Source organism: Rana temporaria, chromosome 4, assembly GCF_905171775.1.
Source record: "Rana temporaria chromosome 4, aRanTem1.1, whole genome shotgun sequence".
Taxonomy (NCBI): Eukaryota; Metazoa; Chordata; class Amphibia; order Anura; family Ranidae; genus Rana; species Rana temporaria.
Window position 1 is genome coordinate 230894490 of NC_053492.1, and position 27903 is coordinate 230922392.

The window sequence follows — 27903 nt, forward strand, 5'->3', positions numbered from 1 at the left end:
TCAGGGCTCCACACAGCAGTGTGGGGTGACCTATGATGCCATCCAGTGCACTGTAAAAAAAAAAAAATGCATAATTGTCTATTTTTTCACACCATGTCGCACCATTGCTGTGGTTTGAATGGGCCACATGGTAAACGATTTCCCTTGTAGAGACTTGTAATTTACAGATGTAGAAAACCCCAGGTCTCTGCACTTTAGTGTGAACGAGCCCTTTCTGACACTGCAGATGCTGTTCTATCAATGTTAGTTTACACAGAAGCCGCAAGATCTGCTTCTGTGTTGCGACTCAATTACACCAACATGCATGCTAAAAGCAGAAATTCAGAAGTAAACATGTATTAAAGTTTTTAGATGTGATAGCTGCATTAGTTTTCTTTTTTAGGCTTTATTTCCTTTTTTTTTATTTGGTGATTCAGCCAGTATATCTGATGTCTTTAGCAGAGCTAGCTCTCCTGCAGTGAGAGGGATGAGACAAACCATTTACTACTGAAAAGGCGTACTTTTAATGGTCAGCTTTCATGTATGCAAAACCTTTATCCCAAAAGGGGGGAAAAACAACTATTTTGCTTTAACTGCTTATACAGTGTTAGATGGAGCTTGGCTTCAATTTGTTAGTGTTTTTAAATCTGCTAGTCCATCTAACACTCTCCTCCCCCCATACTAACAATGCTGCTGTTCAAACATGTCCCCCGTTGCCCCTAATGCAGCCATCACATCTAATAATTGCTAAACTACTATATATTACTATATTGGTTCTTGGTTTGAATACCGCTTTAACAATGCAGCATGTCTGCATTTTTATGCAACACACCTTAATGTACCTCAATGCAATGTTATGGTGTGCTCAGAGCACATAGAGGACAATTGTTTTCTATGTGCCCTTGCGTTAAACCTGCATTGCTCTGTACAGACCTTGGCTGCATTGCCATGTGAATTAACTTTACTCAACAAGTAATGGCAGTAAATGCAGCCAGAGAGTTGTGGGAGAGGAGCAGGGTACACCACACATACCCAAAAAATTTAGATAAGGTTTTTCAGGTGTAATGTGCTTAAAGTTCAAGATGGTTAAAATGACCAAAACGCAATTATTTAGCCTTAAAGCATTATTATACCCAAAAGCAAACATTTATTATATTGCAGACCACACTATAGAAGACCTCAATGTTTTAATTCTTAAAGGGAATTTCAGAACTATCCAGGAAAGGAAAACGTTTGAACTAAGAGTGATAATTCTTTTTGACAATGGCCTAAATTTAGATATTGGTTTCCTTACCCATTATACTACAGTTTTATGACCCCCTCTGTGACTAGCATCCCCCCTCAAGTCTATAGCTCTCCCTCTGTCTCATCTCACCAATGCCTCGTTTCCACTGAGCGGATCGGTTCGGTACGCTATTTTGGGTGTTTCCATTATGAAAGCGTGCCATGAAAGCGAACCGTACCGGACTATTCTGGGTCCTGCTTCAGATGTGGGGCCATAGAAATGGAACGGTTCCATTAGGGCGGACCTACAAATACATCTCACTGATTGGTGGACGCGCTAGGCATTTTTTCTAAATCCTGTATGTCCCGACATTCCGATTTGCAGTGGAAACACTCACGAGAATAGACCGGTCCGTTCAAAACCGTTCCAAACATACTGACCCGAACCGTTCCGTTCAGTGGAAACAAGGCATAACTCTGTTGCTATCTTTATTACCATTGATTTGTATGTGTTCTTCTTTTTTTTTTTTTTTCTTTCTTTCCCCCTGAGATTTTTTCTTCTTCTTGTTTTGTTTTAACATTCTGCCAAACAAATTGTGATTCGGTACTGCTTGGACCTTGAAGGGCAAACACCCCGAAAGCTTGTCCTGAAAAATTGTATGTGCAAATAAAAAAAGTTTCACGGACAGTACTCGGTTTTCTCTGTCACTATTGCACTAATACGGCTACAATCTTGTCAAGTATTGCAGCTTACCAAATCTTAGATGTGATGGCTGCATTTGTTTTCTTTTTTAGGCTTACTTTTATTTTCAAATAATAATTATTTTGAGATAATTGATCTGGCCAGTCTGTTTTTCAACAGAATAAGCTTTCCTGCAAATGTATGATTTAAGAGTGTTCAGACAAACCATTTACCGCTTTCATTAATGTAAAACTTTTATCCCAAAGGGAAGAACATGTTTTGCTGTAACTGCTTGTACAGTATTTAGTGTATTTAAATCTGCAAGGACATTAAAACTATCCTCCCCAGACTGACAGTGCTGCTATCCAAAGGTGCTCCCTGTGCCCCTTCATCCAGAGTGGGGACACTCTAATATAGGAGGTGTGTTATTGGTCAGATCATCAGCTAAATAGAGAGAAAAAAGTGGACAAAAAAATTAATACAGCCACCACATCTAATGATTGGTAAGCAGCAATGTATACAATTTTTGGTTTGGGGTTTAAAACCGCTTTAACAAACATTTCTCGGGTATATAGAAAGGAATGGATCTATAATATCTTTTGGAGCAGAGGGGTGTAAATTTATGATGATCACAGTGTTACCCAGTGCCATTTATATAAAATGCATTCTCCTTGATTTTTTTGTTGTTCCTATTTGATGTGTGTAACTGTGCAGCTTCATTTTTCAAAAATAAGCTTTTAATTTTAATGGTCATGAAAATAATACATGGTTTTTACTTCTAGCAGCACCTGAAGATTCAGAAGATGGTCATCTGGAGTTATTATTGAGTACATCAGAGCTAATTAAGTGTGAATGGTGCAGTGCACGAAAACTTTCAGTGGTGTTTTTCCAGAGTAAAGCCTCCCATTGCCAGAAACTTCGGTCACAGTTTAAGATGAGCAGACAGAATGTTTTAGGATGGTATGATTCCAATTCTTCAAGTAAGTTTCTGCAAGTCTAAAATTGGGGTATAAAATGACAGTTGGCTAGCTGTAAATGAGTAGCACTGTAGCTAAAATGTCAAAATGTTTATTGCCGTCTGCCGTAGAGTAGTGACTGCTGTTAAAGGGTTCAACGAAAAAACTGAACATTTTCCCGTGCATATAAGGGGCATCTAGATAAAAACAAACTTTGCAGCTCTGACAAGCCTGGTACACACAGGCCAAATATTGGCCGGTATCAGACAGTTCAACAGAAACTGGCCAACATTCGGCCTGTGTGTATGGCAGCCTGTCCTGACAAAAGCCAGCTGAACGTCCAGCTTCTTTCGGAGCGGCATGCCAGAAAAACATCTGTTGATCGGCATCCGATCAGCGTTTACAGGCAATGGCTGTAAGCGCTGACTGGTGTGTTCTGCCAGGGGGGCAGTCCTCCTGTCAAAACACAATAGCTCAGCAGGGACGATCGCTGTACTATCATCAAATAGTTGGTACAACAGCTCCATCGAGCACTTCAGTGGTTCCCCCCCCTTCAGATTGCTTGGTTGAATGAAAGAAAATCTGATCATATGTACCAGGCATAAAGTTGAATAATTCCCTTGCTGGAGGTATAGGCCATTTACGTACCTCCTAAAGCCTGACCAGAATACACCCAAGATGTTTCTAGGACATTGTGAAGTGAGGCCCTGTTACTACTCGCCTGCACCATCACAGAAGAGCTTTTAAAGGATTTTTTTGTAAAATAACAAACATGTTATACTTCCACAGTGCAGCTAGTTTTGCACAGAGTGGCCCCGAACTCTGTCTTCTGGGGTCCCTCGGCGGCTGTCTCGGCTCCTCCTCGCAAGAGCTTTCCACCTTCATGCGAGCAAGCTCACATGGTGGAAAGCTTTTGCGGGCGCGCTCCCGTGATACAGCGGCGGGCATAGCCGCCGACTGTATCACTCGGCCCCGCCCCCCAGTGTGCCGCGTCATCGGATGTGATTGACAGCAGCGCCAGCCAATGGCTGCGCTGCTATAAATCCGCCCAGCCTAGCCAATCAACGGCCAGGCTGTGAACCGAAGAGGATCACGGGGACACGCGTGGGACTTTCGAGGGGTGAGGTAAGTAAAACGGGGGTCCGGTACCGTCGGATGTTTTTTCACCTTAATGCATAGGATGCATTAAGGTGAAAAAAAACATTTACCTTTTACAACCCCTTTAAGCTCAGAGCTACTGCATCAGGGGAGACAAAATGCATGTGAGGGTGTTTGCATCTGAGACAAAGCTCACTCTTGTGATGTTGAAGGTGAGCATTAATGACTATGCCTCACTTGGCTATGTTTTAGCAACGTCCTTGAAATATTTCAGTCAGACTTCAAGAGGCATGTAAATGGCCTACATGTTTACCAAAGGCATTATGCAAAGTTGGTCAGAGCTGCCAAGTTTGTTTTTAACTACAAATAACCCTTTACCTGCATTAAAAGCTTTTTTTTTTGCAAACGTTAACTGATCAAATCAAATTGCAGCAACCACCAGAGCCTCTGCTTTCTCCAGAGCCTCTGCTTTCAGAAAATATATAATGTTAGGTGGGTTTGAAGTAATTTTCTAGCAAAAAATGGCTGGTTTTAACATGTATATGAGAAATCTCAAAATTGGCCTCAGTGAAAGGTAACAAACCCTCCTCCTTCAGGTCCTCCTAGTTCCTCTAAGGCAGGGATCCTCAAACTTCGGCCCTCCAGCTGTTATAGAACTACACACCCCATGAGGCATTGTAACAAACTGACCTTCACAGACATGACTAGGCATGATGGGAATTGTAGTTCCTGAACAACTGGAGGGCCGTAGTTTGAAGACCCATGCTCTAAGGCCTGGTTAACACCTATGCATTTTTTTGTGTCTTTTTCTTTTTTAGGAACCACACCACACCACACTACAGTCAATTTAACATGGTTTCACATGAGTCATGTTCACATCTGTGCATTTTATGGAAAGGGCCAGGGACTTTTTTTTCAGGTTTTTTTGATTCATAGCCTTCAATGTATTAAAAACATGTATTGAAAACTGCAAAATGCAACCTGCATAAGTGTGAACAGGCCCTAACACAGGGAACCTCAACACTCTACTCAGATTTCAACTTTAGAGCTTAAATTCAATTATTACTTTCAGCACAAGGCTTGACTCAAAATGAAGGGGGCAACCTCGCTAATAAAAGTGGGGGGTTATTTGTTGCAGTTTGCATCTCTCTGGACCACAGACATCCCAGACCTGTGAGTTCAATCTGTAGATTACAAGATTTCAAAATTCGTACTTTGTGCATTTACAGGTTCAGTTTACAACATAACTACTTCCAGTTTCTTGTTGACTACTTTTTACACATACAGGGTACAGCTATAGGCGCTAATTATGCACCTAGCTATGCCAACCTCACCATGGGGTATTGAGAAGGACACTATATCTGGAAACAAATCCCCTTCTCTGAGCAGTTTATCTTTTTCTGCTGCTTTGTCGATGATGTAATAATAATTCAGGATGATGAATCTGCCTCAGTAGAACCTTTTCTGTCATAACCAATACCACCATAGGAATGGTTCCTGCACTGTACTGAAAGCGTGACTTTCATTGTATTACCCTTTCTAATAGACAAAATGTTATCTCTGTTATTTTATTCTGTTAGATGCAATAAAAATATATTTGACTCTAAAGGATAGAGGGGGTGTCTGAATCTTTCATTCCTACCTTTCTGAAGGCAGAAAAAGTCAAATTCAGGAAGATTTCTTATCGTACCCAGAAATCTTACTTTGACCAATGTAAACACTGTGAATTAAATTCCAGAGATTACTTTGTTCTGGCTTTTCTTTAAATGGATATTTTCCAGAATCAAACTCTCGACACCCTAAAAGAAGTTTTGGCTTTATTCATCCTTTTCCAAAGGCATATAGCTTTTCCTTTTTATTCAAAGTGTTTTCATGTGAACGCTACCATCAGTCCTGTGTCATGCCAGCAGTAAAGAATCCTGGGACCATTAATGCGTGGGGTTGCTTCTCCGCCAAGGGAATGGGCTCACTTCCCATTTTGCCTGAGAACACAACCATGAATAAAGAATGGTATAAGTTGAGAGCAACTTCTCCCAACTATCCAAGAATAGTTTAGTAATGAACAATGACTTTTGCAGCATGATGGAGCACCTTGCCTTAAAGGGGTTGTAAAGTTTTTTTTTTTTTCTAAATGGGTTACTTTAAGCTAGTGCATTGTTGGTTCACTTACCTTTTTTCCTTCGATTTCCCTTTTTAAATGTTTTTTTTTTTTCTTTGAATTTCTCACTTCCTGTTTCTCCTCGGTAAGCTTGCCCCCATCATCCAAGCCGTTCTGGCTGGGGGTTTGTCAGCGTGCTCGCCCCCCTACCTTGGGACTACATCCCTGCGGGGAGACGCTGTGTCTCCCCGCAGGGATGTAGTCCCAAGGCAGGGGGCGAGCACGCTGACTAAACCCCCAGCCAGAACGGATCAGATGATTGGGGCAAGCTTACTGAGGAGAAACATGAAGTGAGAAATTCAGACAAAGAAAAAAAAACATTAAGAAGGGAAATCTAAGGAAAAGGTAAGTGAACCAACAATGTATTGGCTTAAAGGAACCTATTTAGAAAATAAAAAAACAACCTTTACAACCCCTTTAAGGCTAAAGTGATAACTAAATGGCTTGGGGAACAAAACATCGAAATTTGGGGTCCATGACTAGGAAACTCTCCAGACCTCAATCCCATTGATAACCTGTGGTCAATCCTCGAGAGACTGAAAAAACAAACAAAAAAAACCCACACATTTTCTGACAAACTCCAAACATTTAATATGAATGGGCTGCCATCAGTCGGGATGTGGCTCAGAAGTTGATTGACAGCACTCCAGGGGCCAATTGCAGAGGTCTTGAAAAAGAAGGGCCAACAGTGTACATATTGAATCTTTGCGCAAACTTAACCGCTTGCCGACCGCCTCCTGTACTGATATGTCTGCAGCGTTGCACTGCTCGGCTGTGCAAAGCAATGTACCTGTACGCTGCTTTGAATTTGCCGCCGTGTGGGCGCGCACCCCTGCCACAACTTTGCCCGTAGACTCTATGTTCGCCGGTGTCACGCGATCTAGTCACGGAGCTGCAGAACAAGGCATTTCCCTGTCGTCGGGAGCAGTCATCACTCTCATGTCACTCGTAGCCCAGCCCCCACACAGTTAGAATCACTTTCTAGGACACACTTAACCCCTTCCTCGCCCTCTAGTGGTTAACCCCTTCACTGCCAGTGTCATTTACACAGTAATCAGTGCATTTTTATAGCACTGATCACTGTGTAAATGACAATGGTCCCAAAATAGCGTCAAGTGTCCGATGTGTCTGCCATAATGTCGCAGTCATGATAAAAATCTCAGATCGCAGCCATTTCTAATAAAAAAAAAAAAAAATTCATAAAAAAAATGCCATACATCTATCCCCTATTTTGTAGATAGCACAAACAATAAAAACCGAAGAGGTGATCAAATGCCACCAAAAGAAAGCTCTATTTGTGGGGGGAAAAAAAGTTTGGTTGCAACGTCGCACGACCGTGCAATTGTCAAAGTGACGCAGTGCTGAATCACAAAAAATGCCCGGTCATTGGACAGCCAAATCTTCCGGGGCTGAAGTGGTTAATGGAATTGTCAAAAGCATTTGACACTTATGAAATGCTTGTAATTATACTTCAGTATAGCATAGTAACATCTTACAAAAAAAATATCTAAAAACACTAAAGCAGCAGACTTTGAAAATTAATACTTGTGTCATTCTCAAAACTTTCCGCCAGGGCTGTATGTCCAAGGCCTAATAGGCACCTCCTGGTGTAAATCTGTGTTTCTTATAAGGGGTGAAAAGATCCACCAACACAACAGCACACTGGGCGTCATACTCTTGGACATAGACAACCAAATTATAAGCGGTCTAACATGCGCAATCATCCATCAGACACGATCTTGCTTCCTATAGACTTCACTGAGATTAGAAGTCAATCTTGAGCCATGACGTCACTGCACAAAGGGGCCACGGCCATCTTGTTGGTTGTAAACCTCCCTGAGACATTTTTACATATAGGTAAGGCTTACCTATATGTACTGATAATATCTCCTAAGTGTGCGTGTGCATGTAGATTGTCATTGGCGCATGCACAGTGAAGAAACAGCCCTCCGTGCTGTTTCTTCCTAAGTGTGTGCCGTGACTGGCGGCTCCCACGTGCATGCGTGGGAGTGACATCACACGGCTCTGGCCAGTCACAGAGCTGGAGTCCGTGGCCCCGGAAGGAAGAGGGGAGAAGATGGATGCTTCCACCAGTGGGGACATCGTGGGCTTCGTTTGTAGGCAAGTGCCACATAATAGGCTAGTGAACGATGCATACTAGCCCATTATGCTTTTACTTTGCAGGGAAATAAAGAGGAAGTAAAACCCAGCAGGGTTTACTGTCTCTTTAAGAATATGCGTAAATTTACCTTTATACTCTTGTGAGTACTGTATTTTGGAATCTCTTTTTTAATAAATATTGAAGTCTTTTTTCCAAATAGTCTCTTTCTTTGACTCCACAATTTAGCACTTTGGAATTTTAGCGCATTTTTTTTACCTTTTTATATACCACAGCATGAGGTGGTTTTTGTTCTCCTTTTGACACATGTATGGTGATCTGACCTTGTGAGGGATGATCCTAGAAGGGAGATCAAGATTGATTCCTAATCTCTGAAGTTTTTTGGAAGCCAGATTGTGTGATGGATAATTGAGCATTGTTAGACCGCTTATAATTTGATGGTCTATGTCTAAGCCCCCGTACACACGTCCGAGAAACTCGATGAGCAAAACACATTGTTTTGCTCATCGAGTTCCTTGTGAAGCTGCCGAGGATCTCGGCGAGCCAAGTTTCCTCATTGGCTAACGAGGAAATAGAGAACATGTTCTCTATTTGGCCCGACGAGATCCTCGTCGGTTTCCTCGGCCAAAAGTGTACACGCGACCGGGTTTCTCGGCAGAATATGGCTCCCATCGAGTTTCTGGCTGAATTCTGCCGAGAAACTCGGTCGTGTGTACGGGGCCTAAGGGTAAGAGGTCCAGTGTGCTGTGGTGTTGGTGGATCTTTTCATCCCTTATACGAGAAACATTGCTTTACACTGAAGGTGCCTTTTATGCATTGGACATATATGGACACATTTTGGAGCACTTTTCTGTTAATAGAAAGTGCTGAATTTTTATTTCTTTATATCCCATGGTGTATGTATAACTTGCCTGTGTCTTGTACTTCAATATATGGAGTTTACAGGTAAGTCGAAATTCCTCTTATTTACACTGCTTATCCAGCTGTTTGGGTTCAGTTTTGAGCTTTCCTTTTCTGACCAGGTGTTTTTCACCCACTTTTTTTTTTCTTTCCTAGATGTGGAAGAACAATGTATTGTCTTAATCCTTGAACAGACCCTAAGCATTGTAGAAAATGCTATTTTCGAAAAATTATTACATGAAATTGGAGTAAAAAATTCAATCCCCAAATTTTTCTCAAAAATTGGGTTTGATGAAGCTAACCGAAGACTCGTAGCCTTTACAAAACACTTGGAAGAAACTCCTTCTTGCAATTCAACACCAACGGACTACGCAGCAAGAAATGTAAATGTTTATTATTGTGCTTTTTCCTGGTATATTCAAGCTGTGCATTACCACTTTGTGCATAGGCAGTTTATTAAAATGTAAAACCAACATTTAACCATACATTAAATTGCTATGAAAACAATTTTTAGCAGACCACTGAGAGTTTTCTATTTGAAACACAGGTGAACTCAGAAACGCGAATGAAGCTGCGCAATTCTACGGCACAGTTGAAGTTTTTTGATGATGAAGATGAAGCTGGCGACACACACAGCGTCTTTGTTGGTCCCATTGAAAAGTATGTACTTGTTGACCAGTAAGAATTGGTGATTCCTAGCAGTTGGCTTATAGAATTATATGGAATGTGTGTGTATAGTTATAGAGAAAAAAACATGTCAAGCTTATGACTGTAGTTAACTATGCTTGGCAGAAGCCATAAATGTCTATGATGTAGTATGATAAATTCTCCAAGAAGAATCAGTCAATACATTTCTTACAGTAAAGCAATGTGGTCGTGCCCGTATATGTAAGCAGTGTTTGGACCAAACATGCGGTATCACCGCAAACGTTATAGCGAGAGCAATAATTCTAGTTCTAGACCTCATCTATAACTTTAAGCGGGTAACCTGTAAAAAGCTTTACCTATGGAGATTTTAGTACCATAGTGTGTTCAATTTTAAAGCGTGACATGTTGGGCATCTATTTACTCAGCATAACTTCGTCTTTTATAGTTTACCAAAAATGGGCTATTCATCGTGTTTGGTTGCAATAAAATTCAAGTGTACATTACAAATGTATTTTTTTCCCTAAAAAAAAATGTGTTTAAAAAATCGCTGCACAAATACCATGTAAAAAAATTGCGACATTGTGTATGTATATGTTTGGGGTTTCTGAGTTTTTCTATCAATTTTTTTTTTTTTTATTTCTTTATCGTACATCACGGGACACAGATCAACCATAATGATGACTATACGGGTTATATGCCACCTACTGGTGGATGGACACTGGCAGATAATCAATTAAGAAGTCCACCCCTATATAACCCCTCCTACACAGGAAGGACCTCAGTTTTTTTCGCCAGTGTTTGTAAGGTGGAATTGTCGCTGATGTGATAAATGTGCACTTGGAGGTCTGGACGGTTCTATTTAGAATCATAGACTTCATTCGGATCCATTCGAAAAAGCTGTCGGCCTAAATGGATGGTACCCGAGCCTCATTGGAAGGAGAGAAGTTTCCTATAGGTTTTGCCTATAATGCAGCCTTACGGCGCTGGACCCTGCGTAATGGAACCATGTGCAGTGCTTGTTCTGACCAAGGTGCTTTTCTGTATGGTGCTATAGAGGTGGGGAGTGGACCCCACATTAAGGGAGACCCAGTCCCTGAAGGTCTTGTATGACAAAGCTCACCGTAATGGGTGAAGATTGAACTCCTGTTATGTTCAGAGTCCTGCAGCAGGAATGATAAGTCTGCATTTTTTCAGTTTCTCTTTAAAAAAAAAAAAAAAGAGATCGGACTGTCTGTTCCCCCAGTGTGGCCACTGGGGGCAGTGTGCTGTTTAATCATGCTGTATACTTCTTAGTCCTGTGGGCTGCTGTTTCTCCTCCATCCACTAGAGGGTGTAGGCTCACTCAGTATGGCCTATTTTTATATAGGCGGGGAAGTGGAAGGGCGGCTATGTTAAGAAAGCCATGTGGTGACAGGTTTAGCAAGACCTCTCGAGACATAACAGCAGTCCATGGATACTAGTGAAGTGGGTACCTACTATGGGAGAATTGTGTGGCCAGACAAGTCATGATTATATACTGCATATTTACTACCTAATCCAGGGTGCCTGTACAACTGTACGTCGATACATCCCTACTTTAAAGTGGTGGGTCTCCAGAATACTGTTCATTCGGCACAAAAAAATTGTATTGGGCCTGGTGCAGTTGAACAGGTGCATACTTGCAAAGTTGAGAATAATGTGCATTTTGTCTGCAGGAGCTTGCTTTTAGGCTGAAGCAGGAAATTGCTGTGTGGCATGCATTCGTGCTAAACTAGTAAAAACTAGTATGGGGCCAAGTGCAGCATAGCTTACAAGCTTATTGCTTGAACGCATGCTTCAATAAACACATGTTTTGCATAGATGTTGCATACATACGGCATAAGCACATGTTTGAAAAACCATGGGCATCGGTGCACTTGAAGGAGTTGTCTCCAGAATAGCATGCATTGGCTCTGCAGTAACTTTAGTTTTGGGCTCCCTTTTCACACTTGAAAGTCACGCATTTTTTTTTTTTGCTGCAACTTTAATGCAATTTTACAGCAATGTGAAACTGTGCCTGTGTAATCTTAAGACCTATGGACCTCAAGTCGCACCAAGGTCAGACCGGAGTGGTGCAGGGGCTGCTTTGGGGTTGCTGCAACTTAAAGGCACACGGATGTAAAGGTGCGACTTATCAGGCGACTTTGCAGGATGGGTCGCATATGTGTGGGAGAGGCCTTAGACAAGTATGCAGCGCCCAGCATGCAGCCCCCCAATGCTGGCCATGTTGCATGTTGCGTAAACGCAGGTTTTTATAAGCATGTGTTTGTATAGACATGTGGGCATAAGTGTGTATGCACGTTGCATATAGATATGCATGTTTACATAAACACATGGTTCATAGATGCGTGTTGCATAAACATGTTGCATAAACGCATGCTTGCTTATTCCGTAAATGCATGTCTCCATAGGCATTGTGTAAGTGCATGTTTGCTTAGACACTCTTTTCTGTTTTGCCTAGACACATATTTGCTTAAAGCGGAAGTAAACCCATCGATCTAACAGTTTCAAAAAGCAGTTACCGTATTTATCGGCGTATAACACGCACCCTAACTTTAAGAGGGAAGTTTCAGGAAAAAATCTTTCCACAGCCCCCTGCGTATAACACGCAGGCATAGTTTACCCTCTATTTTCAAGGTAAAAAAGTGGGTGTTATATGCCAATAAATACAGTACATTTACGGCATGCCGGGATTGCTAACTGTCACATTGGTTGCTCTCAACCAAACTGTCAAACCATCCAATGGCTGGTGCCATAACTGATCACATGTGCAGCATCATGGCAGTTGAAGATTAAACATAGGCCAAGATGGCAGCTTCCTTGCCTGAAATTGATAGGTGGGTTTACTTACACTTTAAGCAAATACCTACATGCTTCCATAAACGCATGCCTCCATAAATGCATATTGCTTAAACGCATGCTGGCATGTTTTTACTTATACTGCATACATATGCTTGGTTTTTAAACTGGTATACATGCTTATTTACATTAAACTGTATACATATGTGCTTGGTGACATTAACCACCTCAGCCCCGAAAGGGTTTACCCCCTTCCTGACCGGAGCATGTGTCGTGATATGGCACTGCGTCGCTTTAACTGACAATTGTGCGGTCTTGTGACATTGCACCCAAACTTGACATCCCCCCCCCCCCCCCACACACACACACACAAATGGAGCTTTCTTTTGGTGGTATTTGATCACCTCTGCAGTTTATTTTTTTTGCGCTATAAACAAAAAAAGAGCAACCATTTTGAAAAAAAGCTAATTTTTTTTGCTATAATATCCCCAAAAATTATATAAAAAAAATATATATTTTTCTCCGTTTTAGGCCGATATGTATTCTTTTATATATTTTTGGTCAAAAAAATTGCAATAAGCATATATTGATTGGGTTACGCAAAAGTTATAGCATCTACAAAATAGGGGATAGATTTATGGCATTTTCTATTATTCATGATATATATATATATATTATGTAATGGTGGTGATCTGCAATTTTTATCATGACTGCGACATTGCGGCAGACACATCGGACAGTTTTGGCACCATTGTCATTTATATAGCAATCGGTGCTATAAAAATGCACTGATTACTGTGTAAATGACAGTGGTAGAGAAAGTGTTAAACAGTAGGGGGGTGATCAAGGGCTTGTGTTTCCTAGGGAGTGATTCTAACTGTATGGGGGATGGTCTCACAACAACATGACAGATCACTGCTCCCCCTGTCATGTTGCTAGGCAGAACAGGGAAATGCCTTGTTTACATAGGCATCTCCCCGTTCTGCCCCTCGGTTTCACTCCACGCCCCGCCAGCGGCGCTCCCACTAAGCCACGATTTAAAGGGGAAGTACAGGTACGCCCATTTGCCCAACCGTGCCACTTTTCCGACATATATCGTTGTGCGCTGGTTGGCAAGGGGTTAAACTGTCCACATATGTGCTTAGTTGCATTAATCTGTATACATACATGTATGTGCCTAGTTGCATTAACCTGTATACATATGTGCTTGGTTGCATTAATCTGTATACATATGTGCTTAGTTGCATTAATCTGTATACATATGTGCTTATTGCCTTGAGCTGCATACATGGATGCACGAATGGCAAGAATACTTGTATACTTGCATGTTTGGATACCTTGGTATCTGCATTCCTACAGGTTATATAGCAGTAGACCAACATGGTCTAGGCCTGCATCCTTGTGGAACTGCGTATTACTTTGTCTAAAAACAGTCACTTTATGTATCTGTTAGACTAGCTAAATGACTTAGAAGGGTGAGGCAGACACCGTCCTCAGGTTCAGTGGTCTGGCAATGTTCATGTCTCCTGTTGGACCAATGGCATCAGGGTGATCTGAGCCACTGTGGCGCCTGATTTCGGATCAAGCCTGGTTTAGTACTTGGATGGGAGACTTCCCAGGTTTCCCTCCTAAGTGAGGGAGGCATCTGAGGTTGCTGTGTTCGAGAGTGTCTCGGACCATAAGATTTTTGAGCAGTCTTTAGGGTGGTTGCTCCTTCCTTAGCCGGGTCAGTCTTTGCCTTGCGTTGGGTCTTGGAGCAAAAGTTATGGGCTCATTATTGAACAATTAAATGGTAGCAGCTTCAAAACTTGATCGGGACATGAGGTCTATCTTTAGATCTCAATCCCGTTGGGCATCCTTCTGTTTCAGATAGGCTCAGTCTGTTCAGTGAAGACCTCTCTGCAAGATAAATTGCGGGGGCCATAATCATCAAAAAACACACAGCTTCATGTGTTTTTCTTTTTTGTGACCAGCCTTTTGGGCTGGCCACAGCTTCTGAGGTTCACAAAGCTCCTAGCTCCGGTGCTGGACTTATACCTCAATAGACAGTATACCTCAATAACCTTTGCTCAAGAAGCAGTTGGTCTAGATTTTCTTTTGATACATTTTGCAATAGGAAGCTGTATTTAGGTCGACGCCCATTCATTATATACAGTACTATTCCAGGTCTTGGAGAGGATCATTCTTTCTGTCTGGAACTTGAGAAACCAGGCATTGGATTGCCGGAGGGCTCTGTTCCTGGGTGTTGCACAGCTAAATATTGATGGTTGATGGTTCGGAATCTAGAAAGGTTGAATTCTTCCTTTCAGGTATTGGGAGATAACCACGAATGCCAGTTTCTCAATTTGGTTTGAGGGTGGCTACTGTTCAGCTATGACTAAGCATTGAGGTTCAATGCGAAACGCGTCAGCTGTTTTTCCCACTGTATGCTGGTTCCTGTAGTGCATTTTTCTTTTTACCCAATAAAGGGCACGTCTTTTTAAGACTTTGCAGTGCGGCTGTCCATATATTCCTTTCTCTGCATACAGTTCAGTGGACTTGGTCTCCACAGAAGGGTATACTGCCCATAAATATCTTGGAGTTTTTGGCCAAAACGCCTTGCTCTGGATTATAGTACAAATCGGTTGTAGGTTCTATCCAGGAAACCCTCTGCAGGGGCATATATATCAACCACCAGGGCGGCACCAGGAGTCATATGGCTTAGGAAGGTGAGCCATATTCTGTCTGGGAAAGCACAAGGACTGTCTCTATCGTCCGTGCTTATTCCAGGTATAGAATAGTGGCAAAAGGAACTCTACTGGATTCCATGTTCTACAACACAGGTTGTGTCCGGGACGAGGGTCCCACTGGTAACACCTTAGGTACCAGTTCTCCCTTATTTGACGCTTCCCTCTGTTTTAACTTCTCCCACATCTTTTGCGAAGAATCCGGGAGGTGGTAACACTGATGATAATGTTAGCCGAATTATTATTGGTATTTTTTATTTATTTTTTGCCTAGGGTGAAGGCAGGAAAGTGGCACCTGCAGAAATGTGAGTGGGAGATTTTTTATTTTTTATTAGGTACGGTTAAGGGTCAGGGTTCGTCCCTATCTCCTGAACAGGCCGTTCTTTGCCACTCCTTGATTCATACTTCATACAGCGTGTAACGTAGACAGTCTCGCCTGTCAGGCCATTCTTGTGTCTTTGGGACTTGAATTTAATCTTGACTGTCCTTGCAGAAGCCATTTTTTTAACCAAATTGGGTGATTCTGTTCCTTTATCTCAGAAAGTGGCGTCTTTGGTGGCTATCACTTCACTAAGTGGAGTGTCAGAGTTGGCAGTTCTTTCATGCAAGGAGTCTTTTGTTCTTGGTCTCGCATCAAGGTGATGTTGCATCCTAATCCATTTTTTGACTAGAATGGTTTATAGTTTTCACTTAAATTTAAAGTGGATGTAAACCCTCCATACACCCAGTGAAGTGAACAGCCTCAGATGATACACAGAGATTAACCAAATCTTCCTACATAGGTATTATATGTATTTCTGCTCTCTCTCTCGCGTTTATATACTGTTTTTAGAAGGTTAACACCGTGTTAGATTTTCTCTTCCTGGTTAACACAGAGTGTGATGTCTGGGCATACAGCCAAGATAGTTAACATTGCTGGTTGGGGGGAAAGGCACACCCCCCCTCTCCTCATAGGCAGAGACTCTCCGCGCTGTTTTGTAATGGGAGCTGCTCTCTGCTACTCTATTTTAGCAACCTCCTTTGACAAAAGATTCTGGCTGCTTTTGTCTAAAAAGTAAAAAAATGTCAGGAGTTCTCAGGCTGATAACAGAGGAACCGTTCAGAAGAGAGCTAGAAGACTTGGCTTATTGAAAAGAGCAAAAAAAAATAAATACTGCAGATAAGTGCCCAGCTCAAATTTCATGAATTGGGTTTGCATCCACTTTAAGACAATGTCTTGCCTTCTTTCTGAGCCTCAGTTGGCAGGAGTTCGATCACTGCATACTCTGGAGGTAGTTCTGGCAGTCAGAATTACTTGATTTGTAGGTACAGGTCAGGGATCCTGGTTTGTGCTGCCAGTAGAGCCCAGGAGGCATCCAAGTTAACTATTTTCATTGGATTTTCCAGTGAATTATTCAAGCCTCTGGCTTAAAAGGACAAGGTCCCCCACCCCTTTTTTGGTAAGTTCTCACTACCAGATGTGTGGGGGCATCTTGGGCCATCCGCCATCAGGTGTCAGTGGCTCAGGATTTAAGGCCATTAATTACATGGTCTTTAGTTCATATATTCACAGAATTTTACCAGATAAGTTATCAAAGCCACAGAGGATACTGCTTTGGCCACAGGATGGTTTGGGTGGCAGGAGTAATTTTTAGGTGGCAGTTTCTGTGATTGTCTCCCTTCCCTCAAGGGCATTGCTTTACGACATCCCATATAGTCAGTATTATGGTTGCTCTGTGTCCTGTGATGTACAATAAAGAAATTGGGATTTTTCCATCATACCTGTAAAATCCTCTTCTTGCCATATATCACAGGACACACAGAGGTCCCTCCCATCTTTTTTGGGACATATATTGCTTTGCTACAAAACTGAGGTCCTTCCTGTGTAGGAGCAGTGTCATCTTAAGAGCATTATAGGCCCCCGGGCAATACAGTGCACTGGGGCCCTGTCTACACAATCACGCACGAGAATTTACTGACAAAAATCATAAAATTTACTGGCAGAACCACGTCTTACTGCCAGTGCAAAAAAAGTACCTAAAATTACAGTTTTCAGTGCCGAGCAATGCAAATGTCAGTATTTAAACTATAAACATATACAGTAGCTAGTGCTATTAGCAATGTGTTTAACCACTTAAGGACCACCCCATGTACATATACGTCCACAATATGGCACGTACAGGCACATGGGCGTATAGGTACGTCCTCGCCTATTAGCGGGTGGGGGGTCCGATCGGGACCCCCCCCGCTACATGCGGAGGTCGGGTCCGCTCGGGGAGCGATCCGGGACCACGGCGCGGCTATTTGTTTATAGCCGCTCCGTCGCGATCGCTCCCCGGAGCTGAAGAACGAGGAGAGCCGTGTGTAAACACGGCTTCCCCGTCCTTCACTATGGCGGCGCATCGATCGCGTCATTCCCTTTATAGGGAAGACACGATCGATGACGTCATTCCTACAGCCACACCCCCAAACAGTTGTAAACGCATACTAGGTGCACCCTAACTCCTACAGCGCCACCTGTGGTTAACTCCCAAACTGCAACTGTCATTTTCACAATAAAGAATGCAATTTAAATGCATTTTTTGCTGTGAAAATGACAATGGTCCCAAAAATGTGTCAAAATTGTCCGAAGTGTCCGCCATAATGTCGCAGTCACGAAAAAAATTGCTGATCGCCGCCATTAGTAGTAAAAAAAAAATAAAAAATAAAAATGCAATAAAACTATCCCCTATTTTGTAAACACTATAAATTTTGCGCAAACCAATCGATAAACGCTTATTGCGATTTTTTTTACTAAAAATAGGTAGAAGAATACGTATCGGCCTAAACTGAGGAAAAAAAATGTTTTTATATATGTTTTTGGGGGATATTTATTACAGCAAAAAGTAAAAAATATTGCTTTTTTTTCAAAATTGTCGCTCTATTTTTGTTTATAGCGCAAAAACTAAAAACCGCAGATGTGATCAAATACCACCAAAAGAAAGCTCTATTTGTGGGGAAAAAAGGACGCCAATTTTGTTTGGGAGTCACGTCGCACGACCGCGCAATTGTCTGTTAAAGCGACGCAGTCCCGAACTGTAAAAACACCTTGGGTCTTTAGGCTGCATATTGGTCCGGGGCTTAAGTGGTTAAGTTAAACAAAAGTAAAAAAAAGAAAAAAAAATGTCTTCATTGACATGAAGGTCAGGTTACTATAACCCAGCCAGCACAGAGTTTCCTCTTACATCAGAGTCTGCAGGATTCCCCCTTACAGTGAAAGGGAACTCTTATGTAAAGGGGAATGCTGCAGATCATGATCTAAGGAGGGAACTCTGATGTGGAGGGGGGCTCTGGTGACCAGAAACCACCTTATATAAGAGTCCACTGCTTTCTCTTTCCCACTTACATCAGGGTCCGCAGACTGAGTTCCCCCTTGCATTGTAAGGGGGAATCCTGCAGACTCTGATGTAAAGGGGAACTCTGATGTGGGGGGCACTCTGGTGACCAGAGACCACCTTCCTTAGAGTAAATACACTAAGGTAAGGGGGTCACTAATATAGGAGGGGGAACCTTTATATCAGTGCCCCCTTACATTTTTGCATTCACTCCCCCCTTACATCAGCAACCCCCCGCACTCGTGGAGGATCAGATCTTCTCTGTGATTTCTGCAAACTGGGCATGGACAGTTCTAACCCATCACTCTCCACAATTTTTTACTTGCTGGGCAGCTGGTGGGGCCCCCAGGTAAGCGGGGCCCCCGGGCAACTGCCCAGCGTGCCCAATGGAAAAGATGGCCCTGTGTAGGAGGGGATGTATAGGGGTGGACTTCCTTATTTAATTATCTGCCAGTGTCCATCCACCAGTAGGTGGCGTATAATCATTATTATGGTTCATTTGTGTCCCGTGATGTACTCCAAGAAAGTAATTTTACAGGCAAGTATGACGGAAAAATAGAAATTTTTCCATATAGGAGAGAAATGTCAGAATTGGCCTGGGTGAGAAGTGGTTAAAGTATCTATCCCAATAAGGGAATACTAGTCACATTTAGTTTTTCAAATCATCTCAGACTCATGGGTAAAATATATCTATATCTGTTTTTGGTTGAACTAGATGAACGTGTGTCTTTGGTTGAAAAAAAAAAAAACCTAATGTACCAGAAGAGTTGGAACACACCTGATCTATTAAGTGGGCCTTGAGCTCTAGAGTAGAAGATAGTGGCATATTCTATAGTACTCTGTTCCCAGTTTCACACGTCCCTTTGCTAAAAGTTTTAAGGTGAACTTTTATACTGCTGTGTACACATTTTTTATATTTTTTTTGTTCCTTTTTAGACTGATTGTATATCCTCCTCCTCCTGCAAAAGGTGGAATCTCTGTTACAAACGAGGATCTCCATTGCCTAAATGAAGGAGAATTTTTAAATGATGTAATTATTGATTTCTACCTAAAGTAAGTTACCTATTTGCTTTTATTGCATTCAAATTTCAATTTTATTTTAAAGGGACACTTATAAGTTGGAATTCTCTGGTTTGCAAACCATGCCGTGTGAAATTGAATACATGTCTTATGTGAGAATCATCCATTTTATGGATAAACCTAGCGTGCCTGTTAAATTTGTGCTGGTATACTCTTGGGTTAAAACCGCTGACTGCTTAATTGCTGTATGTTTCCCATTTATTTGTCTTGGTGAAATTCATAAATTTTTGAGTTGAACAGTAATGGAGGGGATGTTTTCCAAAGGTAACAGGCTGGGTTCACGCTTATGCAGAAGGGTCTTGTGCATCTTTGGTTCCGTTTTCAGGTCAGAATTCAGGCAAAAGTTCGGACCTGATTCGCCCCCCTAAAACCGTGAACAGGGACGCACCGGGACACCCTGCGGCGAGCTGCTCTGCATATAGTGTGAACCCAGCCTTATTCTGGTGACATTTGACTGGGAGCATTTCCCCATGCTTTGGCAAGATTTTTTTTTTCTCACTTCCACTTGTTTCAACAGGACAGAAAATAAATGGCATCCATCGTGGCATACAGAAGAATTTTTTTTAACCACTCGTAAAGTAAATAAAAATAATTTGGCTTTAGGTATACTTTATTTTGCAACAAATAACGTGAATCAAAATAAATGGCACCAGCTTAAGGCTGCATGCACACCTGAGCGTTTCAAAGTTGGAAGTTTTTACCGTGATTTGTCGTGGTTTTTACAGCGTTTTTACCGTGATTTTGTTCAGGTCACCAATGTTAAAGGCAGAAAAACGCCTGTAATCTGCCCCAAAGAAGCTCATGTTCTTTTCTTGAGCTCAGGGTGTTTTTCAGGCATTTTGTTTCCGGTGACAAAACGCTCAGATGTCAACAGGTGCCATTGAAATGAATACATCAACAAAAAAATCCTGGTAGCGCTACAAACTACCAGTATTAGACGTGATGTATGTTACTTGGAAGTATGCAAAAATAATAACCAGTGCAGCCGCCAACCACTGGAAAATGAACAGCTAAACAAAAAAACACAAAACTGCAGCGCTCAATGGAACTAGTATACAACTTTTATAGTATTGTAATAAATAAAAATTGATATTGCACTGAATAAGAAACAATGTGGCTATATAAACAATAAAATACAATCCATTGTAATGCCTAAAATCATAAAAGCATACAGCTGGATAATGAAGTATAAAAGTTTTGGAACAATACCACTGCAGAGTCCAAGGAAAGAAGGGTTAAAGTCAGAACTTCGGCAAACATAAATCCCTTAATGGAACCGTCACAAATCCAAATAACGTCAAAGAGTGCGGTATGATAGCTCAAAGGTGCCTCTGTTATAAAAAGTCCTCCAGTCGCTGGGTATATGAGCACTTACGAATGTTCCCAAAGGTGGATGCAACAATGCAGCACTGATAAAGGACCGCGAACTGAATCGGAAAAAAAAATCAGGAAAAAAAACTTTCCACACCCCCCTGCGTATAACACGCACGCACAGTTTACCCTTTATTTTCAGGGTAAATAAGTGAGTGTTATACGCCAATAAAAACTCTATTCAGGATATTTGAGCAAGAGATTGACTTATGCTTCATGCCACCTCAATATTTTACAGCCCTCCAAGACCTCTGCTGGGAAATCTCCCCTTGAGTCTACTCAGCTGCCACACACTGGGTTTAGCTTTAGTGAATCCCAGCATCACCAGCTAAAGGGAGTTCATATATGTACCGGAGTAGGTGATGCTGTCCTATGGTTAAAAGAGAGGCTGTAAAGTTTTAGCAAGGGATCTAACTCTGCTCCACTGGATTTTTCCCCTTGGAAATCTTAAAACTCATTTGGCAATACATATGGGGAACACTATGAGGGAAATTTATCATAAAAGGAGCAGACAGAATCTGGAGCAGCTGTGCATATCAATCAATCAGATCCTATCTTCAGATTCAGTTAAGGTAGAATTCCAAACCTAGTCTTTAAAAATGTCTCTTCTAACACCTATGTTGGCTAACCTATGTAGAAGAGATGCATATACAGTACTTGCCTATTTTCTGCCTGCTCTGGAAGTTCCAGAAACTGTAACGCCAACCATATACTCCCATGTGCCAGCCTCTGTTGTTGCTTCCTCCACTCCATTGCAGCTACAGCTAGCTGACACTGGGGAACCAGATCATGTGACGGGACTGGAGTTGGCTGAAAATAGTTAATTATACACATCTTTTTTTTTACCCAGGTTAGTCAATGCAGCCAAATATTGTTTATTCCAAAGAAACCTACATTTTTATATCAAAACAAAAATAAAATAAACCAAATTATATCAATAGACCTTCTGTCTGTCACACATCCTATTAACCACTTCAGCTCCGGAAAGTTTACCCCCCTTCATGACCAGACCATTTTTTGCGATACAGCCCTGCGTTACTTTAACTGACAATTGCGCGGTAATGCAACACTACCTAAACACAAATTTTGATGTTTTTTTCACCAAATAGCTTTTTTTTTGTGGTATTCGATCACCTCTTTGGTTTTTAGTTTTTGTGATATAAGCAAAAAAAGGGACAATTTTTTTATTTGTTTCTGCTATAAAACATATCCAATTAAATAAAAACGTAAATCTGATTTCTTCATCAATTTAGGCCAATATGTATTCTGCTACATATTTTTGGTAAAAGAATCCAAATAAGCATAAATTGATTGGTTTTCTCAAGTTATAGAGCATGGGTGCTCAACCTGTGGCTCTCCAGCTGTTGCAGAACTACAATTCCCATGAGGCATTGGAAGCCGCTGACAGTTAAAAGCATGACTCTCGAAGGCAGAGGCATGATGGGACTTGTAGTTCCGCAACAGCTGGAGAGAGCACCCATGTTATAGAGTCTACAAATTATGGGAATTTTTTTTTTCTTTACTAGTAATGGTGGCGATCAGCGACTTATAGCGGGACTGTGATATTGCGGTGGACGGTCGTGACACTATCTGACACTTTTTACACTTTTTGAGGACCAGTGACAAATACAGTGATCAGTGTTAAAAAAAAAAAAAAAAAAAAAAAAATGCACTGTCACTGTACTGACACTTGTAGGGAAGGGATTAACACCAGGGGCGAACAAAGGGTTAAATGTATTTCTGGCTAGATTACCTGGTGACGGAAAAAAAGCCCAAATAATTTAAACAAATGCAGCCATCACATCTAATGATAGATGAGCTGCAATATATTCAGTTTTTCATTTTTGGGTTTAGCACTTCTTCAAACCATGAGGGTTGCAATGATAATCCAAAATTATTATAATCCAAAAAGTTTATTCTGTTCTCGGTCACCACCTCTTCTATTTTTTAGGTACATGCTCGATTAGACAGTTGGCAGATTTTTCTACTTAAAGCGGGGGTCCACCCTAAAAACAATTTTCTAACATTACATCCAGGATACTAACAACATTTACAGTATGCAGGTCTTTTTTTTTTATCGCCGCACATACCGTTATATTGTGATTTTCTCCCCGGCTTCTGATTGCTGCGGGACTGGGTGTTCCTATCCCTGAGTTAGATGATTGACGTCTGGTGAAACCGTTCCCATGTCGCACAAGGCGCGTCACCAAATTTCCGTAAATAGTCGAGCTGCGCCTGCGCAGTCAGCTCTACACGGCGGGCGCAGGCGCCGACTCGTAGCTCGGCTATTTACGGAAATCTGGTGACGCGCCTTGTGCGACATGGGAACTGTTTCAGCAGAAGTCAACCATCTAACCCAGGGATAGGAATGCCCAGTCCAGCGGGAATCAGAAGCCAGGGAGAAAATCTCAATACAACGGTATGTACGGCAATAAAAAAAAAAAAGGCCTGCATACTGTAAATGTTGTTAGTATCCTGGATGTAATGTTAGAAAATTGTTTTTAGGGTGATCCCCCGCTTTAAGTGTAGTACACACAAGCCAAATATTGGTCGACATCGGGGCTGGGGAGATTGCTGTACTAACTTTGCATAGTTCAGCGGCTCCTCCTGGGCGCTCAGGTTTTTTTTTTTTTTTTTTCGTTCAGCCTGCTGACTTAATGGGGGGGGGGACACTAGTGGTGTGTACCAGGCTTTACTGTCCTGTTAACATGAACTCTATGGCTGCTGTACAGACTAAAGCTGGCCATACATTATACATCTTTCTTGTACAATTTCCCTTTACATTTACCTAAACGATATAATATGAGGTCATACCGAAATCCTTTCAATTTGTCTGCAGTCAGACAGGCCCATGCACTACATAGTTGATGGTAAAGCTAAAGGAAATTGAATAGGAACATTTGTAAAATGTATGGCCAGCTTAAAGAGGGGCTCCAGGCGACTTCAATAAAAAATTAAGGCAGCAGCTACAAATACTGTAGCTGCTGAATTTTAATATTAGGACACTTACCATCCAGGGATCCCACGGTGTCTTCACCCCAGCCAATTTTTCAATCGGCTCTCAAGTACTGCTGCCGCCATTGCTTGTAGGGGAAACGGGCAGTGAAGCCTTGTGGCTTCACAGCCAGTTCCATACTGCGCATGTGCAAAGTGCTGTACCCCCTGTGAATGGCCCAGCGTTGGGGGAAGGAGGGGGAACTCGCCAACCCGGAAGTGGAAGCGGCTACCTGTAGTCAAAACCAGATATCTGCTCCCCCCCGAAAGGGGCCAAATGTGGCTCTGGAGGGGGTGGGGGGGGGGGGGGTGGCACCTTTGGGTGGCACTCTGCTTTAAAATGGAATCGATTTTGGATAAGGCTTTAAAAAAATGATACCCTTGATGGCAAAATATATATTTTTTCCCCCTTTGTTTTAATCTGATCTGGCTCGTTGCGCATATATTAGAGCCTACACTATGGATGAAAGCGCAACGGAGACACCTTTTTGTTAATCTGGGGAGAGGAATGTTGGATATACCAACAGATTTAGATGCAATAACAAATTGAAATCAAATGCCACCTAAACACTTTTTAAGCAGTTCCAGCAACAGTTTTGTTCCTTTTGGCTAAAGGTTTTATATAAAAGCTCATTATAAGCACCCCTGTCGGTGGTAAATGGTTTGTCCCACCCCTTTAAATTGCTCCATCTGCAGTACAGCTTGTTCTGTTGGGGGGAGAAACAGTCTTACTGGCAGTATCACCAAGTGAAATTAATGGAAAAGTTTTTTTGTGTGTAATATGATTTTAGGCCCCATTCACACCAGCTGATCTATCGGGTCCATCTTTCAGGCAGGCCTGATCAAGACGATTCATTGTTCTCTATGGAGCAGTGGATGTTGGCAGATGTTTTGCTAACACCTACTTGCATCCGATCTGCTAAAAACAGGTGGCGATCCGTTCCCCATCCATCCAGGGGATCGCATGACAGTCGGATGGAAATGGACAGTCCGTTTCCATCCAACCGTCCCATAGAGAACAGCGGTCTTTGTCTACAGCAGAGCAGACATGGACCTGTCATCTGCCTGATCAGTGGAGAGATCCCTCGCTGAGCAGGCGGATCCGCTTGACAGATTCTGCTCTGTCTGTCTGAAAGGGGTCTTAAGAATACAGTCTTGAATAGAATTTTTATTTTTTCAACCAGAGTTTAGTGTCGCTTAAAAGATTAAATGTGCTCCGATCTGCCATCTGGTGGACTTAAAAAGCTATGCAGTCTACAAAGCTAGAACAGGTGTGTATACAGGCATACCCCACTTTTAAGTACACAATGGGACCAGAGCATGTATGTAAAACGAAAATGTACTTAGAGTGAAACAATACCTTTTTACACTTATAGGGTGTAGTGGAGGGTCAGGGGGTGTAGTGGGGGTGTTAGGAGCTGTAGTTAAGGTCTCAGGGGCTGTAGTGGGGGTGACAGGGGCACACTGGAACAGGGTGGGCTATGCTCTCTGAGCTTCAGCTCCTTCTACCGTGGCTGCAAAATGTCTGTACAGTGCTTGTAAGGCACATTACATACACTCACAGGTATGTCCTTACTCGCGAGTGTATGTAAAGTGAGTGTACTTAAAGCGGGGTATGCCTGTATATAATACTGTATATACATGTTTCTATTTTTTTTTCCTTTTTTGAAGAATAAGGTTTTATTCGGTTTTCAAATATAAAAGTACAGACATTGAAAGAAGATGACAGCTTTCATCATGGTGTTCCCATATGTCATCTCGGATATAAAAATTCAAGAGACATAGTCATTTCACATAGACATCAGACCGTGGAAACAAAGCAACTTACATGGGGTATAACTAAAATTCATTAGAATAATAGGATATTGATTGACATTAAAGCACAATCCACACCTTATGATGAGTGTAAGTGGATAGGAGGTCCAGAGCTGTCTGCATGGGTGTGCTGCCGAGGTCTTAGACCAGAGTTGTATTAGCTGGGTAATGGACCTGATGATGAAGTAAGGCAGAAAAGGAAGCAGCAGGTAAGGTAAAGGGAGGGAAGAGAGGGGGTTGCAAGAATGGGAGAGACGTGGCCAGAAGATATTGCGTTTAAGAGAAAATGGTAAAAGAAAAACAAGGAGAGTCTGAAAAGAATATCCAGATACCCCAGATGACCATGTATGTAGAAAAATGTGTCATGGTGATTTCCTACCAGCTATTAACCACTTGCCGCCTGCCAATGACAGATTGGCGTCGGCAAAGTGGTTGTAGAATCCTGACCGGACGTCAAATGACGTCCTCAGGATTCTGAGCCGCTGCGCGCCCCCGGGGGCGCGCATCGCGGCGATTGTTGTTGCGGGGTGTCAGTCTGACACCACGCAACACCGATCTCGGTAAAGAGTCTCTCACGGAGACTCTTTACCACGTGATCAGCCGTGTCCAACCACGGCTGATTACGATGTAAACAGAAAGAGCCGTCGATGGCTCTTCCTCACTCGCGTCTGACAGACGCGAGTAGAGGAGAGCCGATCAGCGGCTCTCCTGACGGGGGGTTCGCGCTGATTGTTTATCAGCGCAGCCCCCCCTCGGATCGCCACATGGACCACCAGGGATGCCCACCAGGGAAGGGCAAAACACAAAAAAAAGTAAAAAAAAAAAGATGCCAATCAGTGCCCACAAATGGGCACTGACTGGCAACAAGTAAATCCGTGCCGCCCCACAGTGTCCATCAGTGCCGCCCCACAGTGTCCATCAGTGCCGCCCCACAGTGTCCATCAGTGCCGCCCCACAGTGTCCATCAGTGCCGCCCCACAGTGTCCATCAGTGCCACCCCACAGTGTCCATCAGTGCCACCCCACAGTGTCCATCTGTGCCGCCCATGAGTGCCCATCTGTGCCGCCCATGAGTGCCCATCTGTGCCGCCCATGAGTGCCCATCTGTGCCGCCCATGAGTGCCCATCTGTGCCGCCCATGAGTGCCCATCTGTGCCGCCCATGAGTGCCCATCTGTGCCGCCCATGAGTGCCCATCTGTGCCGCCCATGAGTGCCCATCTGTGCCGCCCATGAGTGCCCATCTGTGCCGCCCATGAGTGCCCATCTGTGCCGCCCATGAGTGCCCATCTGTGCCGCCCATGAGTGCCCATCTGTGCCGCCCATGAGTGCCCATCTGTGCCGCCCATGAGTGCCCATCTGTGCCCATCAGTGCCGCCCATGAGTGCCCATCAGTGCCGCCCATGAGTGCCGCCTATGTGTGCCCATGAGTGCCGCCTATGTGTGCCCATGAGTGCCGCCTATGTGTGCCCATCAGTGCCGCATGCCAGCGCCGCCAATCAGTGCCACCTCATCTGTGCCCGTCAGTACTACCTCGTCGATGTCCATCAGTGCCATCTCATCTGTGCCCATCAGTGCCACCATATCAGTGCCCGTAATTGAAAGAGAAAACTTACTTATTTACAAAAAAATTACAGAAAAAAATAACGTAATTTTTTTCTAAATTTTCGGTCTTTTTTTAGTTGTTGCGCAAAAAAAAAAATCGCAGAGGTGATCAAATACCACCAAAAGAAAGCTCTATTTGTGGGTAAAAAAGGACGCCAATTTTGTTTGGGTACAGTGTAGCATGACCGCGCAATTGCCATTCAAAGTGCGACAGTGCTGAAAGCTGAAAATTGGCTTGGGCGGGAAGGTGTATACGTGCCCTGTATGGAAGTGGTTAAGGGTGTTGTATGCGTATATGTTCAGCAATCTTTTTCGTTATCGTGGGAGCGTCCGTCAGCAGGTCCTAGCAATGACATTTTTTAGCTTCTATTAGAAACATAA

At 42.7% G+C, this 27903-nt stretch overlaps 1 protein-coding gene across 5 annotated transcripts in view; it reads left to right on the plus strand.

The window, feature by feature from the left end:
* The window catches only part of SENP6 (SUMO specific peptidase 6), a 147784-nt gene that overhangs the window by 80932 nt on the left and 38949 nt on the right, over positions 1-27903 (plus strand). For 4 of the 5 annotated variants that reach the window (XM_040349975.1, XM_040349976.1, XM_040349979.1 and 1 more), the window contains 4 exons: positions 2668-2865; positions 9273-9499; positions 9664-9776; positions 19597-19713. In XM_040349975.1, coding sequence (XP_040205909.1) covers positions 2668-2865; positions 9273-9499; positions 9664-9776; positions 19597-19713 — 655 coding nt within the window. The remainder of the gene's footprint in view (positions 1-2667; positions 2866-9272; positions 9500-9663; positions 9777-19596; positions 19714-27903) is intronic. The other variant, XM_040349977.1, reaches the window with a different exon arrangement.